Raw genomic sequence first — 17,223 nt, forward strand, 5'->3', positions numbered from 1 at the left:
CCTGTCCCAGGAAAGCAGCAGAGTCTCCAAACCTCTCCACCAGCCCTTGCTGGGATCTCTGTTCCTGGATTTCTGCTCTGGGACAGCCTGTGCCAGCAGCATCCCCAGTCTGCACAAGGCTTGTGCTGAGTGGAGGCAGAGGCAGTTTTGCTTTCAGCTTGATTTCAGCTTGATTTCAGCATGATTTCAGTTTGCTTTCTTCCTTTTCCTCCCAGGCCTCTGTGTGGGCACAGGGGAGGACACGATTTCACAGCTCTACAGTGCAAAGGCAGGCCACATTTGCAGCCCAAACATCTTGTCAGTGTCCCCTTGTACGACACATTCTAAACATCTGTACCTGCAAAAATTAAAGACAGGTTTTCACGCAGCACTGGTGGCTTCAGAGACACCAAACAAGGCTTTGCCTCAAACCTTTGGCTCTTTAATCCAGGACAACCAGCTCTGATTCTTTTTTTTTTCCCCCCTCTCATTTAAATCTCTCTGTGACAGTTTCTGTGGCATGTCAGGAGCCCATCTGCCAGCTGACATGCTGCAGCACTAATACATATATTGGCATTTAGTTATCCCTACGTGGTGTGCAGCCCCATTTGTGCACAAGTGGGTTACTGGTGGCACAGGTTTGTCTGGATTATTTAGCATCCTCCTTCAGGACAAAATGCAAAGCCACTCTGAGATATGCTCAGGAATAGACTTCCATTAACACCTTCTCTGCATGCACATATGTGTTCAAATGCATGCTCAGGCCAGGATATTTCAGGGAGCATTAAATGAAGGTTTTATTATTAAACAAGGAGAAACCATCCCACTCTTCAATCCTAGAAAACTCTTCAGGCATCGAGGCACCAAAATGCCACTGCAGACACAGAAATCAGAGTTCTTGTCTGCTGACTCCTTATTTTTCTGCAATGGCCCCTGACTAATGGAAACAACCACTGGCAAAGTTAAGGGAGCACTGAACATTTCAAAAGGCAAATAAGAGTGATCAGGAGAGAGGGTGAGAATGTATCTCTGTGCTGAATGCTTTCCTCTTCTCTCCCCAGGCAGGTAAGGAGAGGAGCACAGCATATTTTTTGAGGGTTATCTCAAATTTAATGGTAGCTTTGTAGCTTGTGTTCAAAAAGCCTGATTCTAACCTTGATGACATCGATTTCCCCCAGAGTGATAGCATCAAACTCAAGAATGTTACTCCTGATTTACACCAGAGTGAATAAAATGAAAACCAGGCCCCGGGCTTTTTAGTTTAAAAGACAGCATGTGGCAGCAGAATGCTCCAAAGGGAATCTGAAAATCCCTCAAAATTGAATTATCTGTATCCCCAATCAATGTTTTTACAGCTCATTTCTAATGCTTTAATCCCAGGGAACAATAATTTTGCTTCAGCCTCCTGTTCTTCCTTTGCCTACACACACTTCTGAAGTGAACTAGAGGCCAAATTCTGCACTGACTCATGTTTCCTGCAAAACCTAATGATTTCACACACAGCCTACAAAAGGCAGAAATCATGGAAGACAGGCACTCTGATGCAGCCTTTTCTGCCTTTCCTGGCTTCAAGTCATGGTCTGCTTGTAGCACACTTGCAACAGGCAGCGAGGGAAGGAGGATGTGAAGCATACTTGGTTCCTAAAGGAGAGGTGTCTCACGGGGTCCTCAGCTGCCAGGGAGATGCTGCTGAGCAGGATGAAAAATAGGATCAGGTTGGTGAAAATGTTATCGTTAACGATTCGATGGCAGTGGACACGGAACCTGCAAGAGAGAGGAGAGGCACGGCTTTATCTCTCAAAGGACAGCATGGGAAACGTTTCCCCCCTCCTCTTCTGCCAGCAGGACCAGAGGGCTGCCCTGCAGAGCATCTTCCCTCTGCTCCAGCACAGGAGAACCTGTGCAGGGCAATGCTGGCTCTCCACACAGGACTCACACTCGATGCGTTTGGGGAACAGCCACTCCCTCCTGCCAGGGCTTTTTGTGATTTCCATGTGATATGAAACCTGCCAGCCCAGGATTATACCCCTTGCTTTCATTTATGGACCCATTCCTGATTCATTTAGGGGGAAAGCAGCAGAAACAGGCTTTAGGGTGCCAGTGTCCTTCTGAGCTGGGACTGGAGTGTCACTTAACAGGAGCTGTGGGGGATCCACCTTTCTAATGGGGTGCAGGCCTGGCCAAATGGATATGGGGCAGGCTGGCATCAGCAAATGCCTTCTGAGAGACATCATGCCATGCAGGATGTATGCTAAGCATAGACCCACTTGGTGCTCTTAGTGGGAACCTAAAAGGGAAAGAAGGAGCAGTCTCCTGTCAGACTTTCTTTCTGGAGACCATCACACCACTTCCCATGTGTTGGTAGCAGGATGGGAGGAGTTAAACCCCATCATATCTCTGTGCATAATTCTACAGGCACTTCATTAATCTATTTAGCTCTAGTCCTGGCTGTTAGGGCTCCAGGTCTCTATTACAGCAATTTTACAGATGACTGCAGAGGTTAATTCAGTTCTACAAATGATGGGGGGTGGGTGGCAAAGCTGTCATTACAGTCCACGGGCCCCAGTCACCCTCAGCCCCTCCCTGTCACATAAACCCAAGCAGGAGGGGCAAAAGCTCTGCTGGGGGTTAAAAACCAGCTCTGAACTGAGCGGTGCAGGTGCAGCCCTGCCTTCCTCTGGGGCTGTGTTTGAAGGCTGAGCCCTTAGGAGAGACACTGGAAATCACTGGTGCTGCACTGGGCAGGGGGCTCACTGCTGTGTCCTTGCAAAGATAAAGTCACCTGTCTCCTGACAGCCCTCCAGCCACATCCTGCACACCTGGCTTGGGAAGGCAGGTGTGACAACACAAGCCTGCACTGCAGGAGCCCATGGAAAAAGGGTGAGGGAAGAATTGTGCCCCCTAAACGCCTCTCAGAGCAATGGGCTCTCCTCCCCCTCTCATTTCTTCTTTTCTGCTCATTTTTGATATGCAGCAATGAGCATTTTGGGATTTTGGGCAGCCCTTAGGACAGGAAGCTGCTAGCTCCCACTTGATTGATTGCATGATGGCTCTCCTGCAGTTTGGAGCTGGATGTGTCAGGAAATTCCAATTACTGACTCGTCTCTGTGTCCCTTATTTCTGCAGCTTCCATCATTTGTGTCTTCAATCAGCCTTGCACGTGCCATGAGCTCCCATTGAATATTTTCACTGTGCTCCCTACAGTTTAATAGGATTTCCTGCCTTTTAAAGGAGAGGTGGGTGAAAGGAGGCCTCTGGTATCAGCTGCTGAAGGGGAGCTCTGCACCTCACAACTTTTGGGGCCCAATGTGGAAGGGGTACCAGCACTTCACCTCCTTCTTCTGGCTAACCAATCCCTTAAATACCTGTTGTTAGGACTGAAGATGAAGAAAGCACTGGCATCAGGCATGGGCACAGCCTTTTCCTTGAGGTGCAGCTCAGACATCGGGCGAGGTCGAGGGCCGACAGGCATCTCAGGTTCTTCCTCATCTTCCTCTGCTGCAAGAAGCATTTTTGTCTTTTAATACAAAACACAACCCATTCCAAAGTGCAGGGGCATTTGTCTCTGTCATACCTACAGCTCAAAGCTAAGAACCATTAAAACAGGATGCTGAGGCCTTGAGTTTCCTTGCCCTTCCCTCCTCTGAGGCAGAGCCCTTAACCTCACCCTGACAGACACTGCTCTCTGTAAAACCATTAGTGCTGGTAAACCTAAAACCTGCTCACAACACTCTCCTCAGATGCTTCACAGCTCCTTCTGCAGAAAACAAACCTTTCTAGGCTACTTCTAATGGCTTTTCTAATGGTTTTATTATTTTTAAAGATTTGAATCTTTCTTGCTGTTGTCTCCAGCCATTATCTGTTTTTTTATTTTCCATGGATACAGAAAATTAAAGATTGTCTTCCTCTTGCAGAAAGCTTTTGCATGCTTGAGGATCACTATTATGCCTCTGGGAGAATATCTGGTTCCTAGAGCAAAACAGCAGCAGCCTTTCCTGAGGTGCTGTGTTCCCCAGGTCTCTGATCACTCCTGCTCCCAGATTACCTGCAGGATCAACCTGCAGTGGGGGTTTTACTGCTCCAGGGGAAAGCTAGATTACTTCTTATATCTTGTAATGCTATCTTCCTGTTAAATGCCCTTCATGGAGACTTTTAATCATCCTTTGGCATTAATTTGCCATCAGTGTCTGGTATGCACAAAGCAGAGATTATTTACTATGGAGCAACAGTCTGGCCTGTCACTCCTCCCTCTGCACTTCTGCTGCTGACTATTCCCAAAAGTGGCACTCAGACCTCATCTTTACTGAAGGGCATATTTTTTTTTTCCTTTTGACCATTCCTCCAGTTTATCAAGATTGTTTTTCTTCTATTTGTGAGCATCTCCATGGAGCTGCTGCTGTGTCTGGAACCGTGTCTGGATGAGCACATGTGTGCCCCAGAACAAACACTGAGCACATGCACATTGACTTGCACTGATCAGGAAGTCTTAAAATTGTCCCCTTTTATAATTTAGTGGGGGGAAGGTCAGAAAGATGGGAATGAGGCTGAAACTCTTGGACCTGTGTCATCTCCAGGCAGATCAGTGAGCAACCTCAGGACAGAAAATGCAGAGATGAAGGCTAAGTGGTGCATGAGAGAGAAGCTTCTGCCTTTGAGGATTTCTTCTACCTGCTGAAGTCAGATGTTGTTTTGTAAATGACATGATAGGATTTTGCTGTTTTAAAGATCCCTATCCTCACTTAATCAGCAAGACAGGAAAAAAAAAAAGAAAAACTTTAAGAAGGGATCCTGACATGTTAGCTACAACTGATTCATCTTCCAGGCACTGCAAAGGAGGAAACTCCAATTAAAAGGTTCATCTTGAGTCCATAAAGAGAGATAAGTTCCAGGAATGCTGTTCCTTTAGGATGAGATACTGTACTTGATCTGGTTACAGGACACATCAGAAAGAACAGATGAATCAGCACAGATCCTGATCTAGATATCAGAGAGAGGAGAAAAGTGCCCTTTTTGAATGCATGCCATTATTACATGCAAATAGGATTCTTTCTTTACACTTCCAGTACCAAGAGTTCAGCTCAGATTTGCTTGATAGATCTTTGCATAAATGTTTGAGCTGGTACATAGAGTTTGTACCTTTTAAGTCAGTCTATTTTTTAACAGCTCAATTTTATGTGCAATGTACTTCATAATACCCTTTCCACAGGCTTTATTAGTTAAAGAAACATCTTTCAGAAGTACATTCTTACATAGGACTTATAAAAAAATAGGTGTTAAGGTTAATGTGCATGTTTATGTAATATAACCATACTTTGCACTTGCACCTTTTATCTACTGGTTCCAGAGGAGGCTGACAAAGAGTGAGGTAAGAAAATCTTTTTTCTTCTTTAACAGGCCAGAAAACCAATGCCTGGGATCATGTGGGATATTTGAAACTCTTAAGAAGAATATTCTGGGTCCCTGCTCTGCGCCTTCAATAGGAGATCATTCTTTTATTACTCAGAGGAATGCTGAAAACACACTTTTAAACGGGCATGGAACAATGCTTCTGGGAAATAGAGCCTTAGCAGAAGGATCAGCCCCATGAAGACCATAAAGAACATTGTTCCTCTCCTCTTTTTCTTGTGTCTGCCATACAGCAAGAAATATATATCAATGTCTCTGGGAACCAAATACTTTCAGACTGAAAAACACATTCAGCTCCTCAGCCATAGGTAAAGAACAATGTTCTACTTTTCACTCAGAGTCTAGAGTGCAGGAGAAAGGGAACATTGAGGGCCAAATTCACAAAGAAAAACATGATTAGAGCCTTGTCCCAGGTCACTGCCCATGCTGTCTACCTCCATATAGAAGCAGCACAGCTGCTCACATTTGTAGAAGCGAATGTTCTTTGGCTGTGGAGATGAGCACAAACAGCATCAGTGAGAAATTCGATGATGGGGAGGTTTTATTCCTGTACAAAGACCAGAACTCTCGTATAAGGACATTATTTTGCTTCAAGCTCCCATGAATCATCCCAAGCTTTTACCTTCATCTGGCATTCCGAATTCTTTGTCTATTTCTGTACTAGACTACAAGACTAGCTCCCTGTCTTCCTGCAATAAACATATCATCATAATAATCCTTCTAATGTACACAAATCTCTGGGAGAACCAGTCTGTCCTTCTGAAAAAGAGGCCAGGTGATCTGAGGAGCTGCAGGAGAGGTTACTGAGAAATCTGGTTTAAGGAGCAGAAACAAGTCAGGGAATGAGCAAGGGAGGTTAGGAAAGACCCTGCCTTGTTAGATGGTCTCCCTTTGCATTTCTGATAAGAGACAGGAAAAAACCTGATAATCCATTCAGATTTTAGGTTGTGTTCAGGAGTGTGTTAAGACAAGTGTTTGCACCCCTGGGCAGGCATTGAAAGTGTTTTTACTTGGTTTTCTGCACTCTAATTCTATATAAAAAAAAAGGGTAGACGTAGCATTTTGTTATATTTTTCATTTATAAGCTACTGTTTGTAAGCTATCTATAGAAAGTAAATAAACACCAATTCTATTAGCAGTAGACTTAAAATTGACATTCAGGTGACTGTTACTTCACTTGAAAAAAACGTCTGCAAATGCAAGCCAGCTGAGAAACAGAAACAAAATTGTATCAAGCTGTTTTAATTTGTGGTTCTCACTAAAGACTCCCACAAATCCCTCAGCAACTGGGCATGTGTGTCCAGCCAGTGCCTGTGCCCACAGAGGTGATGGGAAAATTAAATCCAGAGTGACATGCCCCAGGTAGTGTTAAAATAGTATTGCACAGAGCTAGAACCACACTCTACTCCTGATAAATTTGCTATAAATATGGAAAAATATATGTATAGCATATGTGAGGACTTCTTGTGCAAAAAATCAAATGCAATGAACAGTTTTCCATTTTGCTTGTCTGAAACTCTTGTCCATCTACTCAAAATGAACTCTAGTGGGCTTTTTTACCCTACCAAAGCAACCTATTATCAGACATTTATTTATTAGGAATCATGGAATAGAAGAGAAAGTGTTTTATAGCCTATTATATCCTGCTACATAATCACAGAAACACAGAAGAGCAGAGCAGGGAAGGACCTCAAAAGTCCCTCTTGCTTCATGCCTCTGCCAAGCCAGGTTCAACTAATTATTATATCTAAGTCTGTTCTGGGAGACATTTTTCTGACCTGCCCTTAACAACATTCAGTGATGCTGAGCTTCCACAACCATCCCTGAACTTTTACAGCCTCACCATTAGAAAATTCTCTCTGCTGCAAATCTTAATAATGGAGATAATTCTCCTCCTATCTGAAGTTTTTATGCATTTGAAGATGTTTCTCCTGCCTTTCCTAAGCCAAATAAGGTTCATTCAACCTTAGTTCTTGCTAGCTACTAGCATTGTTTTCACCATTCTCTTCTATACTCCTTCTAATTCAGCCCTGCTTCTCTTACCCAGAGCTCCCAAAAAGAGCCATGATATTCCATATTCCAGAGATCTTATCAATGGTGAACACAATAAAACAATTGCTTTGCTCTGATTAGCTTTCATTGACCAGATAAAACAAACCCATAACTGGACAAAAGGGTCATTCTTTCTCTGTGTCATAAATCTCACTACTGGCTTGCCTTTTCAAAGGCAGCAAACTGTTGCTGACATCTGTTGAGCTTGTGGTCATAAGATTCAAATCCTTTTCTCAAGGACTGTTACCTAACTAGCTGTCACCTTTATTTGTGAATTGTTTATTCCTGTCTATGCTTAGAGCCTGGCACTTTCAATTTTATTTAGACCATTTATCCAGGACCTCAGGAGCTCTTTGAATTCTAATGCTGCCCTCCAGCATGCTTCCTGTCCTTCCTAGCTTCATGTCATCTACAAATGTAATAAGCATATTGCCTCTTCCATCATTCAGGTCATTAGCAATGGACTGAGCTGAACTCCAGACAGGATTTTGGGTTGTACAAACTCACTTGGGTTATCACTGCTCTCCCCATGAAGGGCCTGAGCATTTCTCTCACCATCATCTAAACCATATTTTTCTAGTCAGCTTATGAGAGCACTGTAAGAGACGGCCAGAAGCCTCAGCAAAGTTAAAGAATATGACATCTACTCCTTTTCCCCTGTCTACAAGTGTTTTCAGCCCCTTTCAGAAGAAAATCAGGGTGGCTGGATGTGATTTGCTCTTGGCAAATCTATATTGGCTGCTGGTCATCTCCTTATCTTGCAGTCATACAGTTTGTTTAATATTTGCTCCAGCACTTTTCCTGGAAGTTGAACTGACTAACTCCAAGCCCACCCACCATTCAGGGCCTCTTGAACACTGCTTCAGGTTCTGAGATTTCAACAACCAATCTTTCAATTCAATTGAAAATTTGCATCTCTGAGAATGAAGTTATCAGGCCCACCTGGCTTGAAAACCAGCCTAACTGAAGCTACAGCTTGTTTCTTGCACTCCCAGGATGACATCTTATGCCTCTGGAGTTATGCTAGTGTCACACTGTCCTTTTTGATTAGAAAACAGTGCAAAAAGGCATTCAGCACATTCCCTTTCGTGATTATCTGTTGTCAGACTCCCCTGACCACTGAGTACTGAAAAAGCACACTGAAAACAGTGCCATATGTATATTTTCAGACAGGGATGTTTTTTATACTATTTGATTCTCTGTAAAGCCCTGTGTTTTCCAATAAAGGGCTTCACAGAGAACCAAATCAAGTATGACTGATCAGTAGAGGGACTTCAAAGGGCCAAGTCCTCACCTGTGCAAACACAGGCAAGAACACCATCCTGTCCCATCATGAAAGCACTTCCAGCATACCTGCTACCCCACTTTGGCTCTGTGTGCACTTAGCAGCTGCAGCTTCCCTGAGTGAGGGATGCAAGGAAGGAGATGTGTACCTGGTGCTTCTGTGGTGGGATAAGGGCTCTTTTCTTCGCTTTCATTGGGCTGATAATCATCCACGTTGATCTGGCAGAGAGGGAAGGAGAAGCACCAAAGGCTTTATCAGACAAGGCAGGCGGTTTTCATTCCCTGAGAAAGCCAAGCTGTTTGTGCCATCACTGCACAGAGAGTGCTGGCTGCCAGCAGACCTTACCTTGGTAGCAGGTGGGGACTCTCCATCAGCAGTGATCGATTTCAGCTCAATTTTCTCCTCCTTTGTCTCTTCCTCCACAGCTGTTTTTTCCATCTCCTGTTTCTTTTCGGGACTAGCAGTCCTAGCAATTTTACAAGATAAAACCCAAAGAGTTACAAAGGTGCAAAGCTGCTTTCCTTTCAGGAGCTTCATGTAGTACAACACACACCATGAGAGCAATCAGCTGCACCTTGTCCTCACATGCAGGCAAAGGCAGAAGCTCTGATCTATTTTTATATAGTTATTATATTATTAGTTATTTTATTACTTTATTTATATAGTTATTTTATTTTGTAGCTTTCATGGCGTGTGTTTGTGCAAATGCATGTTTCAGGTGTGTCAGCAGAGATCTCTTTGTTCACCCAAAGGCATGAATCATTTCCAACCCATACCTTGTGAGCTCCCAACTGCATTGCCTACAAAGGTTTTGCCCCTCACTGCACCCCTAGAGCAAGGGAAATCTGCTGAGCTGCATGCAGGATGAAGCAGAAAGAGCCAGGAAAACACTGAATTGGAATAACCAGTGAGGAGAGGCTTCCCTGCTGTTGGCAGCTGGGAATGACAGAGAAGCTCCTCATCCAGCTTGTGCCCCCTAAGTGTCTGCAGAAACACTAAAGGAACTGGCAGGAGAAGAACAGCATGTGACACAGAAAGAGAAAGAAGCTGCTAAATTCATCGTGGGAATGACAGAAAATATGCCTGGTGGCCCAAAGCAATGGGGAGATAGTGGGGAGATTTGAATGGGGGTTGACAGCATTTCACACTCATTCTCTGCTCTGGAAGCTCATCAGTAACCCAGACTTCCTTTCCTCTGCTCACAGTACTGCAGCTGGGGGGGATTCCCAACTCACAGCTCTTTCTTGTCTTACAGTTGGAATTCCTTTGCATAAAAATCTATATAGACTACATAAAAGATAAATATTTACAGTATTTATGATATTGGTATTATAAATTAAATAAAATTTATGCAATTCCATATATAATTGCATTAATCACATACAGACAAGTTCTGTATATTACATGGATGTATAGGCATCATATTCATATATATCCATGCTGTGTGTAATTACAGGAATGTGTGCAGGTGAGTGGATGCAAATGGATTTACCTAGCAAGCTTTTTCCTTTCTTTCTCCTCTTCCTCCTCTTTCTGTGCAGATGTTAAACTCTCAGCATCAGCAAGGTTGTCCACAGCAATGGCCAAAAATACATTCAGCAGGATATCTGTTTGTGTGCTACTTAAAGAAAACAGGCTTTGAAAACTGCAGAAAAAAGATTATACCAAAGGTTCCTTAATTGAAAATTTTTAGCAACCTGTCATCAGATCTCTTGGATTTTTCCAAACTTCCATTTCACACAACTGCATATCCATCATGCACAAACCTACACCTTCCTTTAACACTCTTTGTGGGTTTTCAACATTTCACAACAGAATGGCTGATGTAAAACATCTAAGCCTGGATTTACATTTTGGTTTCCAGTTTCCCAAGAGTGTCTCCCTTTGTGCAGAGAATCCCACAGAACTTAAGAGGAGTGCTGAATGCTCTGCATCTTTTGTCAGTTTAGGTTGCAGGAGTGGGATTTTATGGGCAGCAAGCACAGTACTCCAGAGAGCATTTTGGAGGTTAATTTAGTCTGGACAGTGAAGGGTTGAGCTGGCAACTCTGCCATCTCCTAGCACAGGGTCCATGCATGGCCAGCCATGCCCATGTAGCTGAAGGGCAAAGAATCACAACTTTTTCCTTGTCTTACCAGTCAGTGTCCAGATCTCACATTACAAATCTGACCATAAGGTTGTTTCATAAATTTCTTGAGTGTGGGTCTTTTTATACCACGATAACTTTTAAGCAAACCCTGGTTCAAGGCTTAGTCTGGAAACACAGACATCTCCCCCCTTCCTGGGCTCCAAGGTCTAAAGGCTCCAAAGTCAGCCAGCATGTGGAGTTGGCTCACATTTTCACAAGGAGATCCAAGCTGTAGTGTTTTTTTTTTAAGCTGTCAGCCAGATTGCCTACCTTGACCTTCAGATAAGTGGAATTGCACCACCTCCTTTTGAAGTGAGGGCATGCAGGTCAACTGAAATGTCAAATAACAGGGTTTGAGAGACCTGAATTATGGGCAAAGGCCAGAAGAGCTGGGCTGAGTCTATAAGGTGGCTTTATAGGAGCATCAGTATAAAAGGAAATGTCACCTCTGACACAGGAGGGCCATTTATTAGGGAAGCAGAAACTAAACAGGGACAAATTTGGAGCAAGCTGAGATAGGGAACAGAATGGCAGCTCCATGTTATATGCAAATTCCTGTGAAGAGACACTCACAGCACAATCATGCAATGAGCTCTGTGCCTCCTGGGGTAAGCACAGTGCCCTCACTTCACCTTAAAGCCAGACAGAACTGAAGTTACTCAAGACAGGCTGGAAGATAACAGAGCACAAAATTTTCTGTTTGAAGAACACACAGATTGCAGGGACTGAAATGGAACACAGGTCCTGTTAGTTTATACATGAACTAATATATGATCTCACATAAATCAATTATGCCAAACATATGTTACTCCTGTTACAGCATTTGTATATAGCATATTGCAGATTATACATATTTTTATTCCACATAAGGTTTGGATGGCAGCACATGAAATGTATTTCTAAAAAAGCAATTAAAGTAAAAAAAAAAAATAAAAAAATGCAGTAAGTACATTAGGAACACCCAGAGATTAATTTGTGGGGAAGGCAGGAAAGAAAAATCTATGAGAGGATAAAGGGGAATGAAAAATAAAAACACTAAACATGTAAAGATACTAAATAAAATCTAGCATGTGGAACTGGCAAGTAGCTGGTTCTTACAACTGTTTGTATGCCTTAGCAGCAGCTAAAACAAAATGAACTTGTTGAACTTTGGGCAGTGCAAAGCCAAAATTCAGACCTAGGGAAAAGACAAAAAACGTGAGGTGTGAAATGCACTATTTTCTGACATAACAAAGTGAATAGTGGTTTTAATTCATCCCCTCTTGCAGAAAAGAGTAGCATCAAAGGATACAGTTTCCACAGATGAAGAGGATGATGAAGTAAATACAGACCAACATTCCTGGAAAAGAGGGGCCGCCATAAGCCATGATCCCATCATACATCACCGAATTCCAGTCCTCCCCAGTCAGGATCTAAATGACACATTCCCACCAATAAGGGATACAGTGTTAGACCACAGAGAGAATTTGAAAACCCCATTAACACAAAGATCCCCACTGTCCTAAAGAACACCCCCTCCCCCAGGATGGAGCCCATGGAGACTCTGGCTGTGTCCATCTAGAACATTAAAAAAATAGCCCCAAACAACAAACCACAGAACAAAGAAAATGCAAAGAAGGCCTGTGCTCAAAGTGTGAAAAAACCCCCCAAAGAGTGTCTTCTTGCAGATGCTGGCTGAAGGCAAATGGCTCTCCTAGACAGCTCTGTTCAAGTCTCCCCCTCACTCCAGGCATTTCCATCCCACGTGCCTGTTGTTTGAGTGCCCAGAGCACTGCCCTCAGCACAGCCTCCAGGCCATTTCCCTTCCCACTTTTCAGTGAAATCATGATCCTGATCCCCTTGGGTCACTCCCCAAGCTGCAGAGGGCTTAAAGGCCATGGGATTCCTTCTGTGGTGCAGGTATTTGCTCCCCAGAGCGGGGAGGAGAGCAGCAGGGCTGGGCTTTGGCACACAGGTGCTGCCCTGGGACACAGCAGTGGCTGTTCTCCTGTCCTGCCCTGCAAAGACTGCCTTGCAGCACACAGGGGTTTTATCTCTGGTTCCCACCTTGGGAGGGACTAACCAGGCACCCTGCTCTGGGAGCTGGCAGGGTCATGTCCCATCTTGGGGCCTGTCAGGCTGCAGGATCTGTCTTGCCCCATGAAAACACAACGTGTTTTCCCTCGTGCCCTTACCTGAAACACAGTCAGGAGGGACTGAGGGAAGTTGTCAAATGTACTCCTCCTGGTCTGCATCTCATCAAAGTTAAACTTGCCCCCAAAGAGCTGCATCCCCAGGAGTGAGAAGATGATGATGAAGAGGAAGAGGAGCAGCAACAGGGAGGCAATGGAGCGGACTGAATTCAGGAGTGAAGCCACAAGATTACTCAGGGAGTTCCAATATCTGGGAGAGAAAATAGAAGCAGTTAAAATTCCTTCAGCTCGAGACAGGTGCTCATGGACTGCACAGGATATTGGTTCAGGCTGCCTTCTGTGTAAAGCAGGCATTTCCAAACACCCTGTTAAGCAGTGAATCATTGATGTGCCTCCCTAAGATAACGAGACCTACTGCAGCTAATGAGTAATTTTACTACCACACGTGTACACACACAATTCCCTCCCCCCCCTCCCCACTCCACACACACACACACACCCAGAAGATTATTACAGCACTCTCCATCTAAGCCTCTGCACATCTTATATCAATATACAGTGATTAGTTCTTGCTGCTTCAGTGAGTTACATTCTAACCGACCTCATTACAGCACTCACAGATGTTACGGCAGCCAGAATACCTCACTCCAGAGAATGGCCTGTAATAACTAACAAGAACAGATGGGGAAACTGTTTGGATGCAAATACAAACTTGCCCAAAATTTGGAGTGTGTGAGCATGTGCTCGGGCTCACTCACAGAGAGGTTGCTGAGCTCTCTGGGGTTGGGAGGAATGAGAAAGATTTCGCTGCTCCTTTCACAAGGACCCTAAAGCAAACTCCAGATCTACCTTCATTTGGATGAGCACAACATCACTGGGTTTTTTTGTTTTTCAAACAGGCTGCAGAAGATTTTCAAATGGCTTCATTCAAGAGACAGGATGGTTAAGACCTGGTCTCTGAGGGTGTTCAGGCTTGTGCCCAGTTCAGACTCATGTATGATGCAGGGAGAGGATTTCTTTCCCTTGGGGTTCCACTTTAGGGTTCAGAGTGATGCCAGCAGCACGATTGCTGCAGCATGCAAGTTTGCATTCTTTGCCAGCCTGCAGAGTAGTCACAAGCTGGAGAGAGGTTTCAGATAGAATTTCTAAATAATTCACCACACCACCCATGAAGCAACTTCCACTTTGGTCTTGTATCTGCCCAGTCACTCCCAATCTACTTCTTAGCTGGTCATGAGCTCCTCTCCTTTGTGCTTTGGGGCTGGCAGAGCTTTCAGACTGGGCAGAAGATTAGCTGTCATCTTCCAGCCACCACATTGTGATGCACATTACCAGCAAATCCTCACCAGCTTTCACAGCTCAGCAAAGCAGCAATGTTTGCTTGTGCTCTTCCTTCTACCTGGCCTGCCACCATGCTTTGGGAGTCCACCAAGGCCAATGGCCTCCAGTCCCTTCTCCCACAGCCCACAGCTTTGAACATTTCCTCACTCAGAGGACCCTGTTTCTAACCACATTTGCCCTGAAGACAAAAGTTCCAGGTAGAAAGGATGGCAGACTGGTGCTCTGGCTCTCTCACGGAAACTTTATCCTTCAACTCATCATTCTTTTCCTGAAGGCAGTGTATATATTCATTAGAGTCAAGGGTTCTTAAAACCCTAGTTAAATTAATATTTTAAAAATGTCTATCTGAAGAGAATTCTTTTCTTGTCCTGTGGAAGGCAGGACTGCCTGAGCAGCCCAGCCACTTCAGGAAGATTAGCAATCTGATCTGCAGAGGGACATCACCATGACCTCTCAAGTTCAGCAGTGGGTTCATATCCAAGGACTGAGCTTCAAAGAGAGCTGTGATGTTTTCCCTCCAGCCCAGCTTCAGCACTTCAGAGAAAACCAGGATGCTTTAAAGTTTAACTGCAATTAAAGAGATGAGCAATGAAAAGCTACAGAGCAAAGGTAAGGGCATGGAAGCTGTGGGCTCAGTGCCACCAAATATCCACACGGAATGTGCAATGTAACAGCTCCCTGTGTTTGCAGTTATGCTCACAGCTCACATACTTTCACACTTTGGGAAGAAGGCAAAGTGACACAGGAGAAGGGAAAAATTCATTCTGATGAAAGTCAAATGAATTCAGCATCCTTAAAGCAGAGGTTGATGGGCTCCAGAATATCGCCAAGTCCTCCAATGTCAGGCAGGACACACATTTTCTAGGTCTTTCTAGCAGTAGCCTTAAGAAGCAGTGAAGTTGTTACACATCTGAACAGTGCCAGTGACTCAATTTAAGCTTAAAGGCCTTGCTATCTCAGCTCACAATTGTGCAGACTTCTACCAGTTCTGCATTTCTTACAAATGGCTCAATACTTGGAATTCAGATTCTTAGAGAAGTATCAAGCTTCAAGCAATTAATTGAGATGGTAAGATTAGTGCTGTTTTAGCTGTGTACTAGTGCTAGCTAGAATGATACTACCACTAGAAAAGTAAATAGAACAAGCAGGGGGAAAAAAATGTAGAAAAAGGAGAGGGTATGAAATGCTTGACTGATTAGGATGTGAAAATAACAACAGTCTTATCTCAGGGTCCTAGAAGCCTGGCTGAGGTTACCATCTGTCACATTTGGTGGGTGCAGAACTAAGGTGAACTCCCTCAAAGTGAGACCAGGGATTACTCAGTGAAACACAAGGGTTTTATGTCAGCAGTGCTTGAAGCCCAAAGAAGAAGGGTCTCACTACTTCATCCTCTCTGGTTAACACCTTACTAGAAAGGAAAAATCAGCACTGGATGCTGGATGGAATGGGAGGTTTTGGAGCAAAGGCAGCTTTTGGTGGGAAGTATGAGAGAAAGCTGCCTCAGGTTTATGGGGAATGAAGGTGTCCCTGACCAGCTCCCGGGGCAGATCTGAGCCCTTGGGGGTGCCAGTGAACGAGGCTCTGCAAAACCCCAGGTGAGGAGGACCTGGCTGTGGCCCCTGTTTCAAAGTGGAGGAGTGATGCAGACAAGTCAAGGGGTTTCTTCAACATCTCACCCAAAAACCGGCTGCAGAACTGGATTGGAACTTCACGTGTTCTACTGCCTTCCCTCTCCTCTCTCTCCATTGCCCTCCACTAAATCCTCATGATCACATCTCCAGCAATCACAGGTGCAGGGCTTAAAACAGCAGCAACAGCTGGCAGACTCATTGTTGGAAAGCTTCCCACCCTGTTCACCCAACATAAAACCACTTTGACAGTGGTTTTTGACAGAAGGTACAAAAAATGGGGCACCTCGTCTCTCCTCCCTACAATTAACAGTGACTTACCTAGTGGCAGGATTAGGTATAAAACATCAAATTCCTGTATGCTGTTGCAAATGATATAATTTATTTTTTAAATACAAAGGACTATAATACATTTAAAGCAGTAAAGGATTTTTTTTTGAATGAGAAAATAATCTGTCTTCTCACAGCAAAGCGAGATGTTCTGCACAGAACTTTAAAAATTAGGGAGAATAAAAGAGATCACATTGTCTGTTTGTCTAATGTATTTATAATTTTGGAAAAAATGTTTGGTCTTGAAACTCTAAATGGTGTTTCTAAAATGATGCATTGTTCATCTTTATTTGTTTCTGTTCTATTGTGCAGCTATTTTTGTGTTTCTTGTAGAATTGTATCATCTTGATGACCCTGAATTTGTTTGTGCATGGTGTTTACCATGGAAAACCCATACAAATATAAAAAGAATAGTCTACCTACTGATATATTCTCACCAGAGTAATTTTCCTGCTTTGTACCTTTTTAATATCCTAGATTATCATTATTCTCACATTCACTGTATGTCCCCTCATGCTCATGAATGTATATTTGATATAAAACATGACACTACCATTCCTCCTGCCCGTCCCAGCTTTCCAGTGCTGTATCTTTCTGAGTTACCATTGCACTCAGGTAGGGCTGATAATGTCATTAATAAATCCTCATTGTATTTAGAGCTGAGTGAAAACCAGAAAAATTTGTATTTTACTAGAGAAGATAAAAGTTTGTCTTTAGTGGCAAAATATTCTGTCCTGCAGAAAAAAGGCATGGGTGAGGCTAAAATAATGCTTTAGGGGCTCGTGTTAGGGCCATCCACATGAGGGTGAACTTCAGCCACAGAGGGAAGAATTATGAAGAAAATTATGAATAATTACAAAACATATAAATTTGAAACTACTGCAGCCTACTTGTCAATATTTTAGGAACAGGAAAGAAAGAGAGAGAAAGAGAGAGAGAAAG

The 17,223-nt window shown here is 43.7% G+C and overlaps 1 protein-coding gene across 14 annotated transcripts in view; it reads right to left on the minus strand.

Moving 5' to 3' along the window:
• Positions 1-17,223, minus strand: part of CACNA1C (calcium voltage-gated channel subunit alpha1 C) — a 435,290-nt gene that overhangs the window by 80,809 nt on the left and 337,258 nt on the right. For all 14 annotated transcript variants that reach the window (XM_033514757.1, XM_033514754.1, XM_033514753.1 and 11 more), the window contains exons 14-20: positions 13,025-13,232; positions 12,142-12,262; positions 10,215-10,329; positions 9,068-9,188; positions 8,871-8,940; positions 3,345-3,477; positions 1,614-1,743 (exon numbers count right to left, since the gene is read on the minus strand). In XM_033514757.1, the coding sequence (XP_033370648.1) occupies positions 1,614-1,743; positions 3,345-3,477; positions 8,871-8,940; positions 9,068-9,188; positions 10,215-10,329; positions 12,142-12,262; positions 13,025-13,232 (898 nt within the window). The remainder of the gene's footprint in view (positions 1-1,613; positions 1,744-3,344; positions 3,478-8,870; positions 8,941-9,067; positions 9,189-10,214; positions 10,330-12,141; positions 12,263-13,024; positions 13,233-17,223) is intronic.

Source organism: Parus major, chromosome 1A, assembly GCF_001522545.3.
Source record: "Parus major isolate Abel chromosome 1A, Parus_major1.1, whole genome shotgun sequence".
Lineage (NCBI taxonomy): Eukaryota > Metazoa > Chordata > Aves > Passeriformes > Paridae > Parus > Parus major.